Genomic DNA, 24,923 nt, shown 5'->3' on the forward strand with positions numbered 1-24,923 from the left:
CTAGACACCTCCAAAGCACACAGCCTGGTGTTGCTGGGCCATCACCCTTGCAGCTGAGAATACCAGAGCCCAGGAAAATGAACCAGTGAGAGGAGACTTTGAGGGGTACTGTTCACCTGCCCTTCTTGTGTGAGAACACTTCCCTCTTCCCATTCTAGTCTCCTCTTCAGAGTGAGTCCTGGCCCTCCCTCCCCACACCTACCCCATCACATGTCCTCTCTCCCTGGGAACATACCTGCTCTTTCTGGAAGAGCTTCTGCCGAGCATGCTCCAACACATGCTCATAACACATGGAGTAGCTCTCGAAGTTGCTGCGTTCTCTTGCCATCACATCGCAACCCAAGGAAAGAAGGCAGTCCTCAAAGTGGTCTTTCCTGAACGTGACCTGAAAAGGAAGGGACATTATTCACAGCAACTCCAGCAGGAAGGCCTCACATGCCAGGGCCCACGTTGCCTTGGCTCTCAGACCCAGGTCCATATCTCAGCCACGGAAAAACATGGGTTCTGGCCTTGCGAGTCTCTCCTTCGGGTCCGCTCTCTCAGTATATGCAGGGCAGGAATGAGAGCACAAATGGACACCTGCATGCCACGTACCAAAGTACCCTAGATATTTAAGGGTCGTAAATCAAACTAAGAAAATATTAATTCTCCTACTTTGAAAAATAGATCTTTGAAGTACCTTGGAAGGCCAGGTTTGACTTGATCATTCTTGGACTACTCTGGGTTCTATGCTGAAATGTGGTGACTTGGAGAGAGCTGGTCACCAACCAGTAGTTTACAGTATAACCGCCTTGCCCTCCCACGTCAGGCCCCACATCACATTGTGGAGGGCGCTCACATGCACGTGAACAGACAGTCCGGCTAGCTACACCCCCACACGGCCGCCCTGGACCGTCCCTCAGGCCAGTGTGTGCACTGGCAGTAAGGTCCACTCTCCTTCTGGGGAACAGGGTCTAGAGACTCCGCAGGGAGAATTCATGACCAGGTAAGTGCTCGTGTGTGTCTCTGTGTCTCTATCAGTGAGTGCATCTCTGCGCCTTTGTGGATGTGTTTGTATGTCTGGATCTATTAGAATACATGTATATGTGTGTCTGTGTCTCTCCGTGGATGTCTCTGTGACAGTCTCTATATGTCTCTGTGTCTATGTGTGTCCCTGTCTGTATCAGTGAGTGTGTCTATGTGTGTATCTGGGTGTCTTAGGGGGCCTGCTCCACAACCCAGCCCACATGCATACATGAGCTTTATCTGCGACACTTGTAGAGTCAGGAGGGCTTCAGGCTCACTGGCAGGGTGCTACAGAAGTTTCTGGTTTGGGGCGGGTCCTGTATCCCCATGAGGGCCAGTACACTGTCCTATCAGTGAACCTCAGTGCCCCCACCAACGTCCAGAGAAAGCCCAGCCAGGCTTGGTCAAAGCGAGTTACTGAGACAAGCTAGCAGAGATGGCAAACAGTGACAGAACCCAGGACGGAGGGAGGGAGGAGAGAGGCTCACACCCACTGCTGATGGCAGGGGAAATCAGGGTGGCATTTTGGAGGCCAGACTAGCTGTATCTGTGAAAAGATTTTAAAATGTTCATGCCCTTTGGCCCAGTGATTCCTCTTCCAGAACTTCATCTTTAGGGGCTAATAGAAGTGACACACAAAAATATACGTAAGGCTTTCCAACAAATGGAAACGACCAAAAGTGCCCAATAAAGGGAAATAGTTTGAATCTTTCTCACCTGTCTATACTACGAAATACTAGACAGCCACCAAAAATTATGTGGACAGATAACGTGTATCGATAAGAAAACATGTTGATAACATGTACTCAATTGAAAACAAGAACACTGCAATAAAAGGGCATATAGAATGATCTAATTTGATTTTAAAAAGTTAATGAATTAAAAAAATGATAAAGTTTGGAAGGAAATGGGCCAACATAATAATAGGAGTTATCAGTGAGGGTAAACTAATGAGTGTATTTTCTAATACATCATATTCCTATTTTCTAATATAATCATAACATGTACACACAATTAAGATAATTATATATGAAATTATACACCCTAATGAAAAGGGGGGCACCTGGGTGGCTCAGTGGGTTAAAGCCTCTGCCTTCGGCTCAGGTCATGATCCCAGGGTCCTGGGATGGAGCCCCATATCTGGCTCTCTGCTCCTCAGGGAGCCTGCTTCCTCCTCTCTCTCTCTGCCTGCCTCTCTGCCTACTTGTGGTCTCTGTCTGTCAAATAAATAAATAAAATCTTAAAAAAAAAAAAAGATAGTAAAGCTTTTGTAAATATCAACAGCCACAGCAGCTTGGGTGCATTGAAGATATGCAGAATGGAAACCATAGGGAGGCCCTCTGTTCATGGGGGATTTAATGAAGAGGAGCCAGGCAGTCAGGGCAAGGCACTCAGCATCCCTCCTTCATCCCCTGGGGGCTCCTCACAGGGAACGGGCATGAGGGCAATCTACGCCGCTCTGGAAAATGAGCAGTAGGACAGGAGGATTTATCTTCTGACATCAAGGCAAGGGGAACCAAGGTCCTTGAGTTCTTAATAGTGACAGGGTCAAGGCTATGATATTTAGTAATGACAAAGGAAATACTTCCCAGACTGAATATGATGAAAGCCTGAAACATTGAAAAGCCTGAATGTGAGACCACATTCAAGGCCATCACGATGTGGCTGGTGACCCCATCCGGTGGGCTGGGGCCAGGGCTTGGAATCAGCCACAGTGACTCACCTCCCACTGTCCTGGACAGCAGTGTCTGGACCTGAGCATGCCAGTAAGACCTCCAACAGCTTTTTAGCAGGGTAAACCCTTCTCAAACCAGTATCACCATAGCCGCCATAGTAGGTATAGAATCCCAAATAAGCAGCAAGGTAGACTTGAACCTCAATGGCCTTCTACCATTTCCTCTTAGCCAGTGTGACACTTTACCCAGTAAGGGGAGTTACCTCTGGTTCACCAGGGGTGAAGGAATGGCCAGGACCCCCTTGAGCATCTCCAGAGCCCAGAGAAATTGTATTTTGTTATTGTGTTTCTTAAAAGCTCTTCTGCAACCTACTCTTGCCCTCCTGGTTCACTAAATGTCAGCTCTGTGTCAAAACGCAGCATGAAGTAGGTTCATCTTCCAACTTCAGAGCAGATCCTTGGTTTCCATACACAGAGTGAAGACCATGTCCTCCAGTGGGCTGATTTCTTCACCAACAGTTAAACCTGAACTGTGCTGAATGGCACTGGCTGGAAAATCACCGGATTCTTCTGGAGAGACAGCCTGGGGTGAAGCATGGCAGGTACTAGGCCTTGCTATGGAAAAAGTCTGGCTTTGCTGGGAGCAAAATGCACTTCTGTGGTTTGTTCTATCTTGGAACCCCTCATAATTGATCTAATATCAGGCGCACACAAGGTGTTTTGATGATATTTCTAAAATATCAGGTGTACTACCCCAGGGAGGTCGTACAGGGCTTGGGGACCTGTCCTGACATACACTCCTAGTAATGACTTGAATGAGGAGGGAGAGAGAGTATGCCAGATGATAAAAATCCAGATTTTGAAGGATTTCAAGTTCAGACTGGAAGAAACTGAGTAAGAACAAGGCTAATAATAAGGCAGCAGCAGGATGTCTGAAGGCAACGTGGCTTCAGGTGACTGTCAGCCTAATGAGTCATCCATGACGTGGCTGCCAATACCCAGGACGCTCACGGCATTAATCAAAGCAGAACATGCATTAACAAGTGCGCTTTTCACCTGGTCAGATGATCTTCAACTTAGAGGGGACCGACCAGGATGGGAGGGCTACTCACATAAAGTGAGTGGAGGACATGAAGGCGGTTTAGTCTGAAGAAGAGACGGCAGGGCTCATGTCCTCTGCCCAGAAGCACCCAGGTGAGGGGGGAGCACGGTGCCTGCTCCCTTTTCCAGTTCATGTGCCCTGGCTTGGGTTACACCCATCTGGAGGAAGGGGTAATGGTTTGTAACCCACCACCTAGAGGGACACCCCTTTGGGTTTGTACTACTAGAGCAGGTCCTTTGTTGTAATTTTACTGAGGCTTCACACACACCAGCAATGGTGCTCATTGAGTTTCTCCGATAGACCTGCCTTTAGATACCTAACGGCTTGTTGTGAGGGATCAGAACTACGATCGGTGGTGTCCTGGGGACAGAACCAGGATTCATGATGGGGGTGGTGGGGAGGCCAAACCAATCCAGTGAGAGCTGCTTGAAACAAGAGCTGCCAGAAGAGGCGGGGAGGGCAGGTGGGCTTGGAAGAGAGAGAGTTCCTTGTCACTGAATATGATCCAGAAGAGGCTTAGAGGTCCACCAGGCATAGAGTTTGGAGGGATCTAACGTCCTGGTGTCCTCTTATTCCAAGACACTGGCAGGCAGACACCAACCCCTTCAGTGTGCTTTGGGTGTTAGTTATACCTGACATGGGTTTGCCCTAATTCCCACATTTCTCTCCTAGACAATCCCATCTTCAATGTTGGAGTAAAGGATATACAGGATATACATAGGGGTTGAGCAGATCTTGAGCCACAAACTTGTTGTTTTTATTGTAAAATATAACTCTTGTAACATTTGCCATTGAAACCATTTTTTTTAAAGACTTTATTTATTTATTTGACAGTTAGAGATCACAAGTAGGCAGAGAGGCAGGCAGAGAGGAGGAAGCAGGCTCCCTGCTGAGCAGAAAGCCTGATGCGGGGCTCGATCCCACAACCCTGGGAACAAGACCTGAGCTGAAGGCAGAGGCTTTAACCCACTGAGCCACCAGGTGCCCCAGAAACCATTTTTTTTTTTTAAGTTATCTCCACACTCAAGGTAGGGCTCGAACTCTTGACTCTAAGAGTCGCATGCTTTACCAACTGAGTCAGCCAGGCGCCACCATTTAGACAATTTTTAAGTGTAAAGTTCAGTGGCATTGAGTTCATTCACACTGTTTTACAATCAATCGCTAGAACTCTTTTTCATCTTGCACAACTGTAACACCTGTTCCCGCTAAACACCAACTCCCCATCCCCCCTCCCCTCAGCTCCTAACAAACCACCATTTATTCTACTTTCTGTCTCTATGAATTCGACTACTGTGGGTATTTCACAGCAGTGGAATCAAGTAGCATTTATTCTTTTGTGACGAGCTTTTTCCCCTGAGCATAAGGTCTTTAAGCTTCATCTATGATGAAGCACATGTCAGAATTTCCTTCCTTTTTTAAGGAGAACCATAAAATTTTTTGCCCAATCACCTCTGTACCTCTGGTTGAAAATCTCTGAGCTGCAGGGACCAAAAGGAACCTCTTCGCCCCCTCATCAGAATACACAGGACCACGTTTGAGTATAAGTGAGAGCTTATATGAAATACGTGTCAATCATCAGGCTCTAAGGAAAAACGTGTCCCCAATCAAGCTGGTGAATTCTCTACCTCATAACTAAAAACTCAAGTGTTTATTATAAAATTATGGGGATGGGGCACCTGGGTGGCTCAGTAGGTTAAGCCTCTGCCTTCAGCTCAGGTCATGATCTCAGGGTCCTGGGATAGAGCCCTACAACAGGCTCTTTGCTCAGCAGGGAGCCTGCTTCCCCTTCTCTCTGTCTGCTGCTCTGCCTACTTGTGATCTCTCCATCAAATAAATAAATAAAGTCTTTTAAAAAAATTGTGGGGAATATTTGAAGAGCTTAGAAAAATGTAACTTGGAGGGAAATGTTGTTTTAAAAAATTAAGCACGTTTTGCTAAATCAGGTTTTTAAAAAATGGTTGAATTTCAAAGGCAACTGGAGTCATAGCTACCTAATGAACTTACGCTTCATTTAATGACCCTGAAAGTTCTGCTATGGTCATATATCCACATAGGCTCTCTTATTCTTTTCAACACTGTTTAGAGTTAGTTAGGTCAACAGTTGACAACTCCAAGGACTTGTGTGTGTATATTGTATGTAGTAAATACATATGATTGTTAAATATATATTATATACAGTTATTATGGATTCAAATAAATATACAAACACAAAAAATTTGTTGATACTGGTTTCCTTTGTGGAGATGTGGGGATGCTATAGCAAGGGAGGGGTGGAAATGTTACCATTTCTGATCATTTGTTTGTTTGTTTGTTTGTTTTTGTATTGTACATTTCAAAAAATGTTTTCTAGGTAGTGGAATCATAGGCTATTTTAGTTTCTCTCATCTAAATCTTCTATATTAAAAAACCAACCCAGGGTGTACCTGGGAGGCATAGTCCGTTAAGCTTCCAACTTGTGATTTCTGCTCAGGTCAAGGTCATGATCTCGGGTCATGAGATAGATTCCTTACTGGGCATGGAGTCTGCTTGGGATTCTCTCTTTCCCTCTCCATCTACTTCTCCTCCCTCACTTGCGTGTGCACGCACACACATGTGCTTTTGCTCTAAAAAATTTTTTTAAAAATAAAATAAAATAATAAAATTAAAAGTAATAAACACAGGAAATGTTGCTAAAACAACTTATTCATCAACAAACTCCAAGGTTACTTTAAAAAACTGGCCAAATCTGAAATTGACCAACATGCATATTCTAATTTTTCTCCCATGATTTATTAGAAATCAATCTTCTTCCAAAATGAAAATAATGACAAGTGATTACTACTTTGAGTTAAGCCTCAGAATTTCTATCTTTATTCTGAGGGAGTAAGGGAAGCATTAGGAAATGTGTTAAAGGGAAAGTCTTCCTTGATTTTATTTCTGCTATGATAAAACACACTCTAAAATGATTAACTTTTAATACATACCTCTAGTCCACCATCCTGGTAATTTTCCATTAATCTCTGTTTGAATTTTTCAACTATTTGTGGCCTGTTAATGGAAAAGTTTTCTTTCATGACATGGTGCTTCCAAAGGTCTAGGGGGAGAAACATACCAATGGTAGTATCAGGAAACATTGAAAAACAATTAATGGCTATTCTCTGAGACATAACACTGGACACAAGAAGCTGTTATTTCCAAATACACAAAAAACTAATGAGTGAGGCAGGGGGAGGGGAGGAGGTGGTTGAGGTCACAGAATCCTCCAGAACATAGGAATAAGGAAGATCTCTAACAAGATCTCTAATGAAAAGATTTGGAAAAGTACCTCTACAGCCCAAATATTCTGTTATCATAATTAAAAATCCCAAATCAAATGTTACTATTGATCCAACACAATATCTATTTTTGTTAAGTCCCTACATATATCTGAACACCTATTTTGGCCTAACACAACTCACAGAAATAAATGAAGAGCTATTGTATTTACAGTCATAGACGAGAAAGGTTGAGAGCTGACAGACTATGGAATGAAGTGGCAACAGGCTGCCTTATGAGATGAGGCATATACACAGTCATTCAGAGTAGCATTGTTTAGGACAGCAGTATCTTGGAAGCAATACATAAACTGTGGTATGTCCTTCCAATGGAATAGTATGCAGCTATAAAAAAGAGAGAAACTTTCCCGTGTATTGATATGGAAAAAACCATAGTTTGTTATGTGAAAGATACCAGGTGAAGAACAGTGAGTATAAAGATATTCTTATCCTCTATGAGAAGGATATGATAAATATACTCAAGGAGGGTCTATCCCCTCAAGCCTATTCAAGATGATCACTCCAGAAATACAGCATTCTCCAATATCACTTCTCCCCTCTATCCTGGGTCATTCACAATAGCACATGTTATTTCTCCCACCTCATAAGAATCCTTCACCCCACAACCCCTGTCTTTACTGTCTGTGACTTCTCTCAAAATCCTTCTTAAGCCTGCTGAGAAGGCTTAAGAAGCTTTCTCCCCCACCGCCTCCCTGAAACTGATTTTGTATCAAGTACCAGTGACCTAAGCATTACTAAAAATGCATTACTAAAAATGTTCATTTTACTTGAACCACTACTTTACCAGAAGCATGACACATGATTTGTCACATTCCTCTTGCTTGAGAAACTTTTATTACTAGACATTGGGATACCACTCTGTCCTGGTTTTCTTCTTCTTGTTTGATCCCTCTCGGTCCCTTTTGCTGGTTCTTCTTTTCCCCTCCCCTCACTCCAGCTCTTAATATGAGAGGGTCCTCAGACTCAGCCCTTGGTTTATCTACCTTTTTTTTTCTACCTACACTCACTTTCTTGGCTATCTCATTTGGTCTCATGGCTAAATATCATCTATATGCTGACAACCTTCAAATTTAGATCCAATAGTCACTTGGCATCTCTTCTTAGATATCTAAAAAGCATTTTATTTTATTATTTTTTATTAACACATAATGTATTATTTGTTTTAGGGGTACAAGTCTGTGATTCATCAGTCTTACACAATCCATAGCGCTCATCATAGCACATACCCTCCCCAATGTCCATCACTCAACCACCCCATTCCTTCCATGCCCCTCCCTCCAGCAACCCTCAGGTTGTTTCATGAGATAAATAGACTTTTATGGTTTGAAACCCTCTCTGGCTTCATCTTGTTTCATTTTTGCCTCTCTTCCCCTATGATCCTATGTATTGTTTCTCAAATTACTCAAGTCAGTGAGATCATATGATAGTTGTCTTTCTCTGATTGACTTATTTCACTTAGCATAATACACTCTAGTTCCATCCAGGTCTTTGCAAGTGGCAAGATTTCAATTTTTGATGGCTGCATAGTATTCCATCATATATATATATACACCACATATTTATCCATTGATCTGTTGATGGACATCAGACATCTAGGCTCTTTCCATAGTTTGGCTATTGTGAACAGTGCTGCTAAAAATATGGGGTGCATTGTCTAAAAACATTTTAAATGTCATTTGGGCATAAATAAATTCTTGATCTTCCCTCCCTAACTTGCCATCTTAGCGGATGGCAATTCTACTTTCCCAATTTCTCAGGTCAAAAATCTTGGAGTATCATGGACTCTTCTTTTTCTCCCACATCCAACACACAATCCATTAGTGGTTACTTCAATAATATGCCCCAAATCTGACCACTTAATACTTTTACTGCTCCCAGATTTGTTTGACCACCATCTCCCTATGCTTGGATTTTTGCATTAGCCTCCAAAGCAGCCTCTCCCTTCGTCCACCTTTTTCCCTTTACAGTCCATTCTCAACACAGCAGCCAGGGAGATTCCATTAAAATATGTCATATCAGGGACACCTGAGTGGCTCAGTTGGTTAAGCATCGGACTCTTGATTTCGGCCCAGGTCATGATCTAGGGGTTGTGAGATCAAGCTCCAAGCTGGGCTCGATGTTCAGCAGGGAGTCTGCTTGAGATTCTTGCTCTCCCTTCCCTCTCCCCCTCCCCTAAATGAATAAATACATCTCTAAAAATAAAATATGTCAGATCATGTCACTCAAAATTTGGGACAGGTTCCCCATTACATTCAGAGTAAACACTAAGAGTAGGCCCTGTATGATCCATCGTCTTTCCATTATTCTTCTCTGGTTTCATTTCCTAGTTCTCACCCTCTCTCTCTCCACTCCAGCCACACTTGGGTCTTTCTGTTCCATAAACATGGTAGGGATGGTCTGCTTAGGTCCTCTGTGTGGGCTTCTGGATGGGCTGTTCTTTGTCTGTTTATCTGTCTGCCCAGACAGCCACATAGCCAACTCCCTCATCACCTTCAAATTTTGCTCAATATGTCACTTTCTCCATGAAGTCTATCCTGACCACCCTATTTAAAATTACAATGTGCCCTCTTCAAACACCCACACCATCATCCTCCTTACTCCATTGTTTTCTTATTTCTTATGTTTATTGCCTATTATCTGCCCATTTCCTTCTAGATCATAAACTCCACAAGAGTAAGGTGTTTTGCTCCATGAAAGTAAGGATGTATCCCCCAAACAGTGCCTAAAATATAGTAGTATGGTACATCCTAGTTGCTCAATAAATAGCTATTGGACAAATGAATGAATTAGTATATGCATAAAGAAACACCAATAGTATATATTAAAAAACTAATGAAAATGGTTACATGAGATGATGAAAGGGGGTCAGTGGCAGCAACGAGATCTCTTATTGCATGTTTGAACTTGAACTCATGAGGAAGATGCATGGTGGGAAGGTTTCCCAGCACTTTGGTAAAATACTTCCCTTTCAGCTGAGCCCAGAGCTAAACCCCAAATGCCTCTGTGGGCATTTGCCAGGTGATGACCCCCAAACCAGAAATGGGTGGTATATTTTCATATTGTTTTGAACATATATTTTCATATTGTTTTGCGGTTTGAACCAGGTAAATGTATTAGCTGTTAAAGAAATCAAACTTAAAAATAATATGACACTGTTGGAACTGTGGGACTATGTCAACACTCCTTAACTTTCATATGGAAGAGAAAAGCACATATATATGTTTAATTATGTTAGGTATGCCCTACTTCCTTGTGCATGGCCTGAGGGGAGTCTGGAAACAAAGAGAAGCCTATGGAGTCAGAGGTAGAAGCCAAGCCCTGCCCTTCCCTCTTTTCTGTTGTGGGGGTGCTGGCCAACAGCAAGAGTACACACAAGGCCACCCCCTGTTCCCAGCTGTTTCTAACTTCAGATGTGATTTCCTACTCATATTTTCATTTTTCTGACAGAGACTTGGTGCCCACAAGAGGAAGCATCCAGCACAATCCAGCGCAATCCTCTCAGAAATGTGGCTATGACAGAGCAGGAGCCCCTCGTATGTGCAATTATCTTATTTATTGGGTGGTCCCGATTTTGAAAATGGGGTTCCAGAATTCTTCTACCATTGACTATTTTCCATCATGAACATATAAATCCAACTTTGTTTTTCTTTTAGGATAATAAACGTGAGTAGACCTAACACCATTGTCCTGGCATGATTGGAGTGGAAAATCCAAAAGAGTTAATGCACCTAGAAGTTCACACTTCCTAAGATGTTTAAGACTTTTGTAAGTCTAAGCTTTGACAAAACAGAGCTCATGCATATTTCAGAAAATTTTCAGACAAGAAATTAGATACTGCATTCCAGGGTACATTGGCGGTAGATCTCTGGCTCATGGAAAAGCCTGGTGAGGGACCACATCTGCCACCCATTTCTGGTTTGGGGGTCATCACCTGGCAAATGCCCACAGAGGTGGTTTGGGGTTTAGCTCTGGGCTCAGCTGAAAGGGAAGTATTTTACCGAAGTACTGGGAAAGCTTCCCAACCATGCGTCTTCCTCATGAGTTCAAGTTCAAACATGCAAGTACTTCTGTAGCCAGGAGTCATGGGAAGCCAGGGAAAGTAAAATTCATCCAAGGGAAGTAATTCCTGGCTAGGTGGAGTTGGTGATCTCCAAATGGGTCTCAATATCAGTGTGTGTGTGTGTGTGTGTGTGTGTGTGTGTGTGTGTGTGTGTATGGTCATGGCTTCTTTAAGATGAAGTGGTTTTTGACAGCAGCATAGAGGTGGGCAGGAGACAGCACACTGGAGGTTGAATTAGAGTTTTGTTTTTTCCTCTCACTCTGTTCCCAGGTCCTTTGACTAGAGGAAACTTTGACTTCCTGCTTGCCAAACCACTTCCCCTCTCTCCCTCTATGAACACTCTCCCTACCCTCCAGCCTCCTCCCTCTAGGAAAGGCATCTTGGTTTCCTAGCATTTCACTTCTCTAATACAACCACTAACCTCTGCCTGAGTGACTCCTGGGTCCTGAGCCAAGCAGAACTGAAACTTGAGGGCATCCTACTGCCAACGAACATTCTCCTGACCAGCCGGCTGTCCCCCCAAAAGTGGGTAGGTTGAAATCTTACTGTTTCAACCATGTACATGTATATATTTTGTATTCCTGTTGTTTTTCAAACTGCTCCCCAGAACACTAGTCCCTTGAGTTGACAATATATATTCTTAAGGGAAGAAAAAGGTTCTGTGGTCAAATAAATTTAAAGAATGTTTCAGTGGGTAGGGGGATGGGTAGCTAGGGGATGGGCATTAAGGAGGGCACTTGATGTAATGAGCACTGGGTGTTACATGCAAATGATGAATCACTAAACTCTACCCTAAACCTAATAATATACTATATGTTAACTAACTTGAATTTAATTAAAAAATTAAAAAAAAAGAACATTTCATACTCTCTCTTCTGGAGCTTTATAGTGCACACTATCATAGTAAAGGTTCTGAGAAGGTCTGGAGCAAAGAAAACTTTTTTAACATTATTTACCACACAAGTTTCCCAAACTTGTTTAGGTAAAAAAAGAAAACAAAACATCCCCCTCTCGCCTCCTAATCCTTGCAAAACACAGTAGAAGTCCTTTCCTTACAATCAAGACTAAGAGTAGGTTTGTTAATCAAAAGAAGTCTGTTAAACCAGAGAATGCTTTTAAAAAATGACTTGCAGTAACTTGATATTTTAACTTAAGTATTTAACTTAAAAACATTTAACTTTAAAATGTGCAAATATACAAACATTTGCCAATTTTCTAACATAGAACTTAGGCCTTTTCTTTGTATGAACCCACTCATTGGAGATCTGTACTAGAAACCATAACACATTGTGTGGTTTTCTAGTATGTGGCTTTATTGGTTTGCTTGTTTCTTTTTATGGAAAGAAAACTAATAGACCATGAAGCAATCCAAATGTATCTTTTTTTAAGGTCAGTTTTAAGTTCATAGAAAAATTGAGCAGATAGTACAGAGACTTCCCACATATTCCATGCCCTCTCTACCCCAACACACAGCTTCCCCAACTATCAACATCCTACACCAGTGTGGTATGTTTGTTACAGCTTATGAGTGTACAATGACATGTCATTATCACCCAAAGTACATAGTTTACGTTATGGTCCACTCTTGGTGAAGCTATGGGTTTGACAATGTATAATTGGCAGATGCCAATTATTGCCAATGCCAATTATCCATCATTATATTTTCATACAGAATAGTTTCACTGCCTTAAAAATCCTCTGTATTCTGCCTGTTCATCCTTCTTTCCCCTCTAAACCCTTGGCAACCACTGATCTTTTTATTGCCTCCATAGTTCTGCCTTTTCTCGAAAGTCATATATTTGGAATCATACAATATGTAGTCTTTTCAGGTTGGTTTCTTTTACTTTGGGAATATGCATTTCTATCCATGTCCTTTCATGGTTTGAGAGCTCATTTCTTTCTTTCTAGCACTAAATATTATTCCATTGACTGATTGTACCACAGTTTATCTATTTCAACTTGGTCTTTATAGGACAGATCTCTTTTTGTACTCCCATTTCATTGGTTTACATAGTACTAAATTAAATTACTCAAACACAATGACAAGAAAAACTGGCATGAACAAACAATGATCAATGATGCTAGGTAAACATAGGTAACCCAAAGACCATGATTAGTGAGTACTTTACCAGTTTATGTTACCAAGGGAATGGAAACTTTAGGTTCAAGCAAAACATTTTTGTCCACTTACTGTTAACATGTGTATATTTATGTTTTTCTAACTACCTACAATAATATCACTGGTTAATATAGTATGATATGCTTAGGGTGAAACTCACCAGCAAAGAGAATGGATCTCAACCCACATTCCTAAAAGTTTTCTTGACTTTTTAAATTATTTTTCTGACTTCTTATCAGATGTGGTTATCTTTTTAACCTCATAATGTAACTGACAATAAGCACGTACCAGGATTACAAGTGTCTCCACTATTCTTAGTGCTTGCTTGTGGATTGCCTCACAGTGATCATTTTGAGACACCTTGGTGTGGAATGTGACATGTGATTTCTTACATATGGATTTCCTCTATCTAGAAGCTTTAATATTTTCTTCCCACACCCCTGGGATATAGACATTCCACTTTGGAGATGGCTGACCTTATAAAAGTCCAGAGAAATTGAGAAAATCAATTAAGAATGACTTCAATGCCAAAATGTCAAATGTGGGGAACAACAGAGCCTTTCTGAATCAGTGGAACTCAACTCTCTGCTAAGCCAAGCCCTGAGACTTAACAAGGATGTCTGGAGTGACTTTTTAAAGTTCTCAGGGGAGCACCAGATCAGCTCCGACAAACTAGCGCTGGACCAGATATGGCTGCCACATTTTCAGATGCTCCCTGATAGACTGGAAACTCATTCAGAAATTATACAAGATTAAGCTCTAAGACAAGGTGAGAAGGAGTGGGGGAGACAGAGAAGTATTGGAGGGTTTCTTTCTGGCTGGTAATAAATGTGGACACCAGAGTTGGCCGAGAGGGAGAGAGAGAAAACCCTGAGGGAAGGACACGAGCTTGGGAGGTCGCCTGGATCTCAGTAATTTCCATTCCCAACTTCCTCTCTAGAAACTCCCAGTGCCAAGCTAACCTTGACTGCAAAAGGTGGTCTCTGCATGAAGAAGTGGCCCCTGTTGGAAGCCCCATTCACTATGGTGGCTTCTTGCTGCTGAAATGCACAGTAGGTGGGTGGGCATTCCAAGGTTTTAATGCCTTCTTTAAAGGTTCCCGGTCCACAGAGGTCTCAGGAAGGCTACCCTGAAGAAATGTCTATAAAAGCATCCCTGACATACAGCAGGGACTCCATCACTTGCCCTGGCGGAATGCACTACAGTAGGACCCCCACATCGAGTCATGCCACACGGACCAAAACAAAACCTACAATAACAAGACATCCTCACTGATGGCATTTGTTTCAAAAGTCATGAGTGTAGAATCCGAAAATGAGCTTAGAATTGGCCAGCACACTCTAGCCAAATGTTGGTAATATCTACCTTACCACCATTAACAATAACTCTACCTCCCCTATGCCGGACTTCCACCAGCCCCTTACTGAAAGCCCTTTCCAACCACAGCCAAGGAGCACCCTGCCCCAGGCAGCACACAGCAGAACTGCAAGGCCAAAATGCTTCCTCCCTTCCCCCACTATCCGGGTGTCTCATTAAACCACAGCCTGAAACACACAGAGGGTTGCACCTGTTGGGTGCCTGTGGATTTTCTCCCAAGACTCGAAGGGAGCTGCCTGGATGCAGCAAATGCGCACAGACAACGAGTGCTTTGTGTCTTATTAAATGTTCTGTCATTGAAGCTAACCTCACTGGGCTGTGGTGACATCCAAGGTTGAGAAGTGGCTTGCCCTCTCATTGCATAGCCTTTTCCCAAAGCCCTATTTCCAGAATTCAGTTACTCGAAGCACTGCTAAGAATGACAATATCTTAGGTGAGGACCTAGATGATTAATGCACATTACAATGTCTGTGGAATTTGTCTCAAAAGGAAGATCTAATTTAGTTTGCTAATCAAACAACTTCTCCATCATTTAAAGGTTGGAGATTTTCCTACAGAATTAGTAGGAGTCAGGAGTAGACATTGAAGTGTGGACAGGACCAGCTACGTAATCTATGGCACTCTGTGCAAAATAAAAATACAGGGCTTCTTATTGAAAAAGCAGGGGGGAAAAGCACCCCTATAGGTACTAAAACACAGTGGTTTCTTTCTTGCACAGTCCCTCTCTTGACCTATCATGATGTTTTTACTCGTTTTTAATGCTGTGCTCCCCCAGGCACAGGAATGCTTGTGAGGCTAGTGTGACCCTCACAGACACCCAGGGGTTCCATACTGTGCCCGGAAGCATGAGTGTGTGTGCAGTTGCTGCCTGGCGGCCCCATGCCCTCACTGGGGGCAGAGAGGAGGAGCCAGGCAGCTTTCCCTCCTGGGGGCCCACCGTGGACAGGCAACACTAAGGGTATTGTAACCTCCATTCCAGGGTATTGTACGAATCTCAGGATAGGCAATAGGCTTGCTCCCACTGAGTCACCCATCAGACATACCATGATGTTTCCAGACTGGGGTCCTTGAGATACCACTAGGTACACATATCCTGATATTCCTCCTGATCAGGTCCCCAGTGGAGTGGAGGGCAGTAGTAACTCCTGGGTGGGAGTGCTAGGGGGGAGGTGTTTATGGTGCCAGAAAGCAGAAGAGTAGGCAGCTGAGAACCCCTCTTGGCAAGGTGAGGAGGCAGTTTAAGACCAAGTCTCTAAGTCCTTAGTGCACGCTCCATGGACTCATGAAACACAAATTCTAAGTTAAAATCAAGAGTTTCAAAATGGTACCCATAAAGTATGAAAGCCAAAGTACTCCTGTAAGTGCACTGATCACATGTCCATGGAGTGGTCCTGACTTTAGACTTCAGATGAAAGGAAGTAATTGTGACTGCCTTCCCACCCCAAATACATGTACTTGTAAGATTTTGACATATATGTCACATATATGCATTTTATACACACACACACACACACACACACACTTAAATATATTACAAATAAGAAAAGCTTATGTGTTTTACCCATTTCAACTTTATTTCGGTTATGAGGGAATCAGCAGAAAACATTAACAAATGTTTTCTATTTGAAAGACTTCAAGTGGAAGGAAATATGTCAAAGTGTTAATAGTTCTCTCTGAGCCGAGGTGTTAAAAAGTAATTTTTATATCATTTTCTGGACATTGTGGTAATTTTTTTCCATGAAAATGATATATGGATTGCTTTTATAATTAGGGAAAAAATGAATTAATGTTATTTTGTGAAGTAATAAAATAAACATACTTTACCTGTAGGGAGAGTACATGTCTCCTTGGATTTTTCTGATACAACCAGTGCTCTCTCTCTGTTAACTTTTCTTAATACTTCTTGGATCATATGAATTTCAAGATTTTCCAGAAGTTTCTGAAGCTAGAGTCAGAAGTTTAAGAGTCACTTTCTACATTCAGCTTATACTTTGAGCTCCTAAGTCAAATTCCTACAGAAGGGTCTGGGGCTATGTTCTTCAGCTACTCTCTCCCAGGGAGAAGGAAGGGTTCCTTTCTCAGGTTTCCAAGTGCTTCTGCAAGGGTAGATACACCTCTTTAGAGACCAACATTTTTTCTCTTGGCCCACATCCCAGTTGATAAAATACAACCCTTTTGTACCAAGTTGTGCAAAATTGCAAAGTGCTCAATGTCTGAGGTGACCTCGTGTATCTTGCGAGTCTCTGAATGTGGGCGGGAATTTCATGAGTTGTTATTACAAGAGAAACCCCTCGGCCTGAAACTCAATTTAGATATCAAGGAGGATTTCATAAGAATATTTTAAAATCCAAACATGACTAGGAGAAAACTCTGCCAATAACCATGTGCCCTTACTTTACCCATTATGATTGTAGGGTCCACGTTTCTCCCTGTCAGAGGACCCCAGCTCCTAGAGAGAATCAGGGCTCAGAAGGGTAAACAATGGGCTTGGGACTGGGGTCCCAACACTGTGTGTTGCAGGGGTGGGGGACAGGTAGCCACTGAATTCTTGATTTTCCGGGGACACTTCCACTGACACTCAAACAGCTAGAATTTTTGCTTGCTTGTTACCATAACAAGGAGAACACAGCCTGGCCTGTTACAGACACAAGGGAACACAGCCATGTGGAGATGGTGTCCCAGGACCAAGGTGAACAAACCCTTGGAAACACAACCTCCCACATAGACCTTCTAGCACACCAAATGGACCTGTGCATAAATCATGACTTATTCTCAGAAAAACAATCAATCATAGGAGCTATTTTAAATATCCCATTTTCATGGATGTATGTGTTGGGGGCAGTGGATAATTTTGCGTGAGATTTTAAGTTTAAGATGGCAGTATGTTCTCTATCATCATCTTTTTTTGTGGTAGTATACCTTAATTAGAAGAGAATCAAGTGATATGGAGCACTTTTTCATGTGTCTGTTGGCCATAAGTGACTCTTAATCTCACAAAACAAACTGAGGGTTGCTGGGGGGAGGGGGTTTGGGAGAAGGGGGTGGGATTATGGACATTGGGGAGGGTATGTGCTTTGGTGAGTGCTGTGAAGTGTGTAAACCTGGTGATTCACAGACCTGTACCCCTGGGGATAAAAATATATGTTTATAAAAAATAAAAAGTTAAAAAAAAAAAAAAAAAAGAAGAGAATCAAAATACAAAGCTCTAGACCTACAAAATGGAGATATTAGGGCTAGTTATTTACTTAATCAAAGCCCCACATGCTTTTAAATACTTAGTTCTCTCCGAGGCTGTTTAGTGATTGACATACCTTCAATATCTTAGGGAAAATAATGCCACTTGGGTATATCTGTAGTTTTACATGCTTATGCTGTAAAGCAAATTTTCAGTCACATTCAAAACAGTTCCTGCATACCTGCTGAGTTTTTATTTCGATTTCTGAAGCTCCTTTGGGGGGAAGAATAGATTGACTACTTATTATAATACCTTCGAATTCATCTTCTTTCCCCATCCGCCTAGCTATAGCTTTCATGCTGGGATAGAGAATGTCAGTTCTATTAAAGAAGAGAGACAGAAGTTAGCAAACAATCGTATTTTTTTCTTGTTTAGATTCTCTGACAATTATTTTTGTTCACATTCTGCTTCCTGTCATTGTTATAAACCTCCCGACCCATTATAGAAACTCATATTGCCATCTAAATTCGCCACAGTTGCCACGCCCTTAGTCAATATTAAATCCCGAGGACTTTTCCCCTTGGGTACATATAATTTCACTCTTCATTCTTCAAAACATTGACAAGTTTTCTCACTGCCTAGTTACCAAGAAAGCTGACTGTAATAACTTGTAGGATAGACCATTTGGACTATGCCACCAAAGAGAACCTTCTTGTGCCCAGTAAGGTCCGAGAATGGTGAGTGGACGCTTGGTGGATGCTTGTTTGATTACAAAACACATGGCAGAAGCAACATGTCTTTCCTGCCTGCTAAGTCATCCCAGCTAGAGCCGGAAGCTGTGAAACACCACTAACACCCCACCCTCCTGCAGACCTAAGACCTTGCACCATATTATACCTCTGGCAGTAGAGAGAGAGAGAGAAAATATGAGAGACTCAACACTTGGGTCCAATGGGAAAGGAAATGGAGAGGAGGTCACAGCAGCAGCCTCTCCCTACCTAGTGCTCACTGGGATCCTATGAATTAAAAAAGCTGATGAGTCAGCACCGTGGGGACACCGGAGAGGCACAAGTTCCTCGAGACAGAACTCTAGGTAAATGAGATACAGTGTTGCTTAGTGGAACAGAGCACTGTCCCTGTAGTCAACAGAACCCAGCTGTTCCTGTAAAGCACTGGTGACAGGACACATTGCCCAGTTTCCTCTGTGCTCAGTGGGGCTGGGGCGTACCAGGTTTAAGACCAAATCTCGCCCTCAGCGTAAGGGGAGGAATTTATCAGACACCAGATTCCACTCATTCACGGCGATTTCCACCTCAGCAATGCTCACCTGTAGAGTTCTGAGAACTGTTTGTGGAGGGAGACAGAATCGAGGTCCTGGCCTGGCAGTTTGAGTCGGCCCCAGTGCTCCTTTAGCACTTCCAGCTGCTTCCACAGCACCAGAAAGGATCTCAGGACAGCAAGGGACATCACCGCATTGCATGGGCCCCTCAGCAGTCTGGAGGCTTTGGGGCTGCTTTGGAACGGACTTCTGAATCCTGGCACTCCAGACACATCTGGCTGAAAGCATTACAGAAAATCTTCTTTATTAATCATAGATCAATATAGGATATAGGATCGATATAGGATAAACTTTTACATTAACCCACGGAGAAGGAGCATCTTGGAGAATGTGTATTCTCCGTAGGAGGAATGGGTTATGGGCTTACAGCACATTATAGCTTAGAGAGGGTAAGCATCCTTTCTAAATAGATAAAATACAGAAAAGAGGCAAATATCTCCATTTCAGCTTTCTGCTTGAGTCTTGTACCATTCATTTAAAAAACTCTTTTACTTGGGTATTAACCTTCTATCTGCCTTTGAAAAATTAGGCCTTTTGTGTTTAGCCTCTGCAGTCTGGAAAGTACCCTTCAACACACTTGAGATTTAATTCCCCTTCACGGTAGTAGAGCTGTAATATGACCTAAAATTAGGGATTTTACTTGTTTTATGGATGAGGAAATGGAAACATAAGTTAATCTTATCTTCTAGTCCTTCTCCTGACCTTTAAAAGTTTACATGTCTCTTAATTTCAACTTACTATCCAATGGGCAATTTTCCTTTAGAATAATGATTTGTTTGCTCATTCATTGGTAGTTGCCTTAACTCAGTGTTTGTTGAGGGACCGCTCTGCCCTGGAGAATGTGGAGGGAACCAGGTTTTCAGGTCCCCCTCTACCGCAGCCAGGGTGTGAGGACCCAAGGTCATCCAGAGAGTGACAGACAAAACTGGATCCTGCATCCAGGTTCTCACCTGAGGACAGGGTCTCAGTCACAGGAAAAGGAGCATTGCTTTGCAAAGATGCAAACTTGGATCATGAGGTTACTGCAAGAAAGGACTCAGAGAACATTCAGCAATAGCACCTCAGACACTCAAGTTTCCTGGTTCAGAGCAGGAAGAACACCCACTCATTGTAACCAGACCCGTGCTATTAACATATCTACAGAAAGGTTCCTGCCAGAAAGAGGGTTGGTCAGAGGCGGAGTTGGCAAGCCAGACCCAGGGGAGAGCTCACAGCTCCTGTACATGGCAGACAGCCCCTCAAGGAGCCTACCTACTCACTAAGGAGCTAACCCAAGATTTCCAGATTTGTTTTATCCTCAGGAGCCTTTCATCAAATAAAACCTTATGCAGTAATGGAAAACAGTCAACAGGCCAAGGCTGAGCATGGTGACAGCGAGGGGGCAGCCTATAGGCCATGTGGCCCCGCTCTGCTCAAAAAGCCCCAAGATGTTCCCTTTAAAGGGTTTGTGTGCAGTTTCACCTGAAGAAACAGAAAAAAAAAAAAAAAAAGTAGTCTGAAAAGCACCTGGGACTATACCTGAAGGAGATTTATTGGCAAATGGAAGGGCAGGGGCAGAGGAACTCCCCCGGAGATGGAGGATGCCACTGGCAGATGCCAGTGTTTCACCGTCCACTTAGATCCCTAGCACAGGTGGGTGAGCTCAGATGCAAAACCCTCCCACCACCACCTTGCAAAGACAGGCAGGGGCAATTGGTGATGGCACTGTTGGGCTGCCTTGCTGAAGCCAGAGCAGGCACCATTTTGCAACACTTCCCTGCTCCCCAGCTGGGGCAGGCAAGAGCAAGCAGTGGCAGCATTCTCCTAGTCCTCAACTAAAGCCGGTGAGCACAGGTGGTTGCAACATGTCTGTACTCCCTGGTTGGGGCTGGCAACTGTGAGCAGTCCCAGTGTTTTCCTGCTCTCAGTCTAAAGCCAGAATAGGCACATGGTCAAGACATTTCTTCCTCCTGTTGCATTCCCAAAGCCCCCGGGGATGTGCAGTCAAGACATCTTCCTGCTGCCTTTCTGAAGCCGGAGAGTGTGCCCTAACCCCTACATTCTCCAGCTGCCTAGTTAATGCTAGTGGATATATGAAATCCACACAGGGAACGCTCCTTGACTGCCTGCCGCTGGTGGCCAAGGGGCCTGACATTTCTGAGCTCCAAGGGAATGTCACAATCAGAAAGACAGTATGTGACAGGCCACCTCTTCCAGGCACTGCAGATGGTAGACTGAAGTGCAACCCTGTCTTGTTGTGAAAAAAACCCATTTACTTAGGCTGCAGCTTTGGCCTGAGGAGCACGTTTCAGGTTTTCCCTACATCTAGAGGCTGCAGAGATGCTCCCAGGGAGCATAAGCAGGAACACACCATCCTTGCGCGCCTTCTGTGTTTCAATATGGCTCAAAAGTCCTCCCAGAAAGAGCGTATATATTCATGTAGAGTCCCACGTTTTGTAGGCCAGCAGGGATTATAACTGTGGCTGCACTAGACTATATTTGCATGTATTTTGTTTATAGATTTTACTTATTTATTTGAGAGAGAGAGAGAATATGAGTGGTGTGAGGGGGGGAGGAACAGAGGGAGAGGGAAAAGCAGACTCCTCACCGAACAGGGAGCCCAACATGGGGTTCGATCACAACCTGAGCCCAAGGCAGATGCTTGACCTACTGAGCCACCCAAAGCCCCAACATATTTGCATATTTTAAAAGCTGCTGCCTGTAGGTCTAGCTTCAGATTAGCCTGAAACTTGGTGCTAAATGAAATTTCTCCCCTTGGAACACTGACAGGCCTTTGTACCTCCTCAATGACAAGGACATATCAATATTAAATCAGGCTGATTAGACAATCACAAAGTTTTAAGAAACAACCAAAAGCTAGGGCAAGGTTGAATGAGAAGTATCAACTACACAAGGGCACTCTAACACTGAAAGACTTGGAAAAAGACCATAATGCTATGGAGATAAGTAATCTACCTGATAAAGAATTCAGGGTAAATGCCATAAAGATGCTTACCAAACTTGGGAGAGGAAGGAATTAACCCAGTAAGGATTCAACAATGAGATAGAAAATATAATAAAGTACCAAACACAAGTCCACATAGCTGAAGAATGTAATAACGGAAATGAAAAATACACTAGAGGTGTTAAACATCAGACTGGATGAAGCAGATGAATGAGTCAGAATGCAAAACAATGGAATTTACCCAGACAGTGCCATGAAGGGAAAAAGGAATTTTGAAAAATGAAGATACCTTAAGGGACCTATGAGACAATATCAAACATAATAACATTTGCATTATAGGGGTCCCAGAAAGAGAAAAGAAAGAGAAATAGGCAGAAAACTTATTTAAAGAAATAATGACTGAAAACTTCCTTAACCTAGGGAAGGAAACAGAAATCTAAGTCCAGGAGGCCCAGAGAGTTCCAAATAAGAAATAACACACCAAGATACATTATAATTAACATGTCAAAAGTTAAAGAGAGAATCTTAAAAGTAGCAAGAGAAAAACCAATTGTTATATACAAGAGAAACACCATAATCAGCAGATTTTTCAGCAGAAACTTTGCAGGCCAGAAGAGAGTGACCCAATATATTCAAAGTACTGAAAGGAGAAAACCTTCAACCAAGAACACTCTACCTGAAGGTTATCATTCAGAACTGAAGAAGAGAGAGAGTTTTCCAGACAAAAGCTTAAAGCGTTCATAGCTCCTAAACTGGCCTTATAAGAAATGTTAAAGAAGGGCACCTGGGTGGCTCAGTGGGTTAAGCCTCCACCTTCGGCTCAGGTCATGATCCCAGGGTCCTGGGATTGAGCCCCACATCCGGCTCTCTGCTCAGCAGGGAGCCTGCTTCCTCCTCCTCTCTCTCTGCCTGCTTGTGATCTCTCTCTGTCAAATAAATAAATAAAATCTTTTAAAAAAAGTTAAAGAGACTTCTTTCAGCAGAAACAAAATAGCACTAATTATTATTATTTTTTAAAGATTTTATTTATTTATTTGACAGAGAGAGATCACAAGCAGGCAGACAGAGAGAGAGAGGAGGAAACAGGCTTCCTGCTGAGCAGAGAGCCCGATGCGGGACTCGATCTCAGGACCCTGAGATCATGACCTGAGCCAAAGGCGGAGGCTTAACCCACTGAGCAACACAGGCACCCAACAGCACTAATTATTAACAACAACAACAACAAAATACAGAAGTAAAAGTCTCTCCAGAAAAAGTAAATATATAGCAAAGGTAATGAGTTAATTTATAAAACTACTATGAAGGTCAAAAAGTCAAAAGTAAAATTAACTAAAATTACAAAAATTAGTTGAGGTAAATAAAATAGAAAGATGTAAAATGTGACATCAAAAACAAACATGAGGGGGTACGGTAGTTCAAATGTAGGGTTTGGAAAATGTTCAAATATAAGTTGCAATCAACTTAGACAGTTATACACATAGGATGATATATGTGAACTTAAAGTAACTACATAGCAAAAATTTATATTAAATATATAAAAGAAAATGAGAAAAGAATCTAAACATAACACTAAAGAAAGTCACCAAACCAGAGGGGAAGAAAGAAAAAGAAGAAGGAAGGAATAGAAAGGAACTATAAAAATAGTCACTAAACAAGTAACAAATGGTGATAAGTACTTACCTATCAATAATTAAAATAAATGCAAATAAACTAAGTGTTCTAAAAAAATATCACAGAGTAGCTGAATGGATAGAAAAGCAAGGCATATTTATATACTGGTTTTCAGAGACTCATTTCATAAGTAAGGACACACACCAACTGAAAGTGAAGGGATGGAAAAAAGATATTCCTTATAAATAAAAATGAAAAGAAAGCTGGTATAGCTATGCTCATATTAGACAAAATAGACTTTAAAACAAAGACTATAATAAAAGACAAAGAGGAGCACTACATAATGATAAAGAAATCAACCTCAAAAAGATAACACTTTTATAAATATATATGCACCCAATGTAGGAGGACCAAAGAATATAAAACAAATATTAAGAGACCTAAAGGGAAAAATTGACAGCAATACAATAATAATAGGATAATTTGGCATCCCATTTGTATCAATTAATAGATCGTCCAGATGGAAAAAATCAATAAGGAAACATTGGCTTTAAATGACACAAACAGGGGCGCCAGGTGACTCAGTCATTATGCATCATCTGCCTCAGGTCACAGTTCCAGGTCACGGTCCCAGGGTTCTGGGATCGAACCCCATGTCAGGCTCCCTGCTCAGTGGGAAGCCTGCTTCTCCCTCTCTTATTTCTCTTGTTTGTGTTCCCTCTCTCGCTGTCTCTCTGTCAAATAAATAAATAAATAAATAATCTTTAAAAAAAAAAAAAAAGGACACAAAGCCCAAGTTAGTAAAAGGAAAGAAATAATAGAGATCAGAGCAGAAATAAATACAATAGAGACTAAAAAGATAGTTTTAAAAAATCAATGAAGTGCTGGTTCTTTGAAAAGATAAACAAAACTGACAAACATATGGCTAGGCTCAACCAAGAAAAAAAAGAGAGGGCTAAAAGGAATAAAATCAGAAATGAAAGAACTTATAACTGATACCACAGACGTATAGAAGATTGTTAAGAGACAATTACATACAAATAAAATGGACAACCTAGAATAAATAGATAAATGCCCAGGAACTTACAAATCTTCAAAGACTGAATCATAAAAAAAATCTTAATAGACCAATTACTAGTAAGGAGATTGAATCATTAATCAAAAACCTCCCAACAAACAAAAATCCAAGACCAGACAGCTTC

At 42.2% G+C, this 24,923-nt stretch overlaps 1 protein-coding gene across 7 annotated transcripts in view; it reads right to left on the bottom strand.

The window, feature by feature from the left end:
* LOC309865547 (uncharacterized protein) overlaps positions 1 to 24,923 on the bottom strand; it is a 203,623-nt gene that overhangs the window by 32,151 nt on the left and 146,549 nt on the right. For all 7 annotated transcript variants that reach the window (XR_014312154.1, XR_014312155.1, XM_082731992.1 and 4 more), the window contains 5 exons: positions 19,155 to 19,384; positions 18,069 to 18,207; positions 16,477 to 16,597; positions 6,746 to 6,855; positions 236 to 385 (listed from right to left, as the gene is read on the bottom strand). Coding sequence is in view for 5 of the 7 variants with exons in the window: in XM_082731992.1 (XP_082588118.1) it covers positions 236 to 385; positions 6,746 to 6,855; positions 16,477 to 16,597; positions 18,069 to 18,207; positions 19,155 to 19,384 (750 nt within the window). In the remaining 2 variants the exon portion in view is untranslated. The remainder of the gene's footprint in view (positions 1 to 235; positions 386 to 6,745; positions 6,856 to 16,476; positions 16,598 to 18,068; positions 18,208 to 19,154; positions 19,385 to 24,923) is intronic.

This window comes from Mustela nivalis, assembly GCF_964662115.1.
Source record: "Mustela nivalis genome assembly, chromosome: 5".
Taxonomy (NCBI): Eukaryota; Metazoa; Chordata; class Mammalia; order Carnivora; family Mustelidae; genus Mustela; species Mustela nivalis.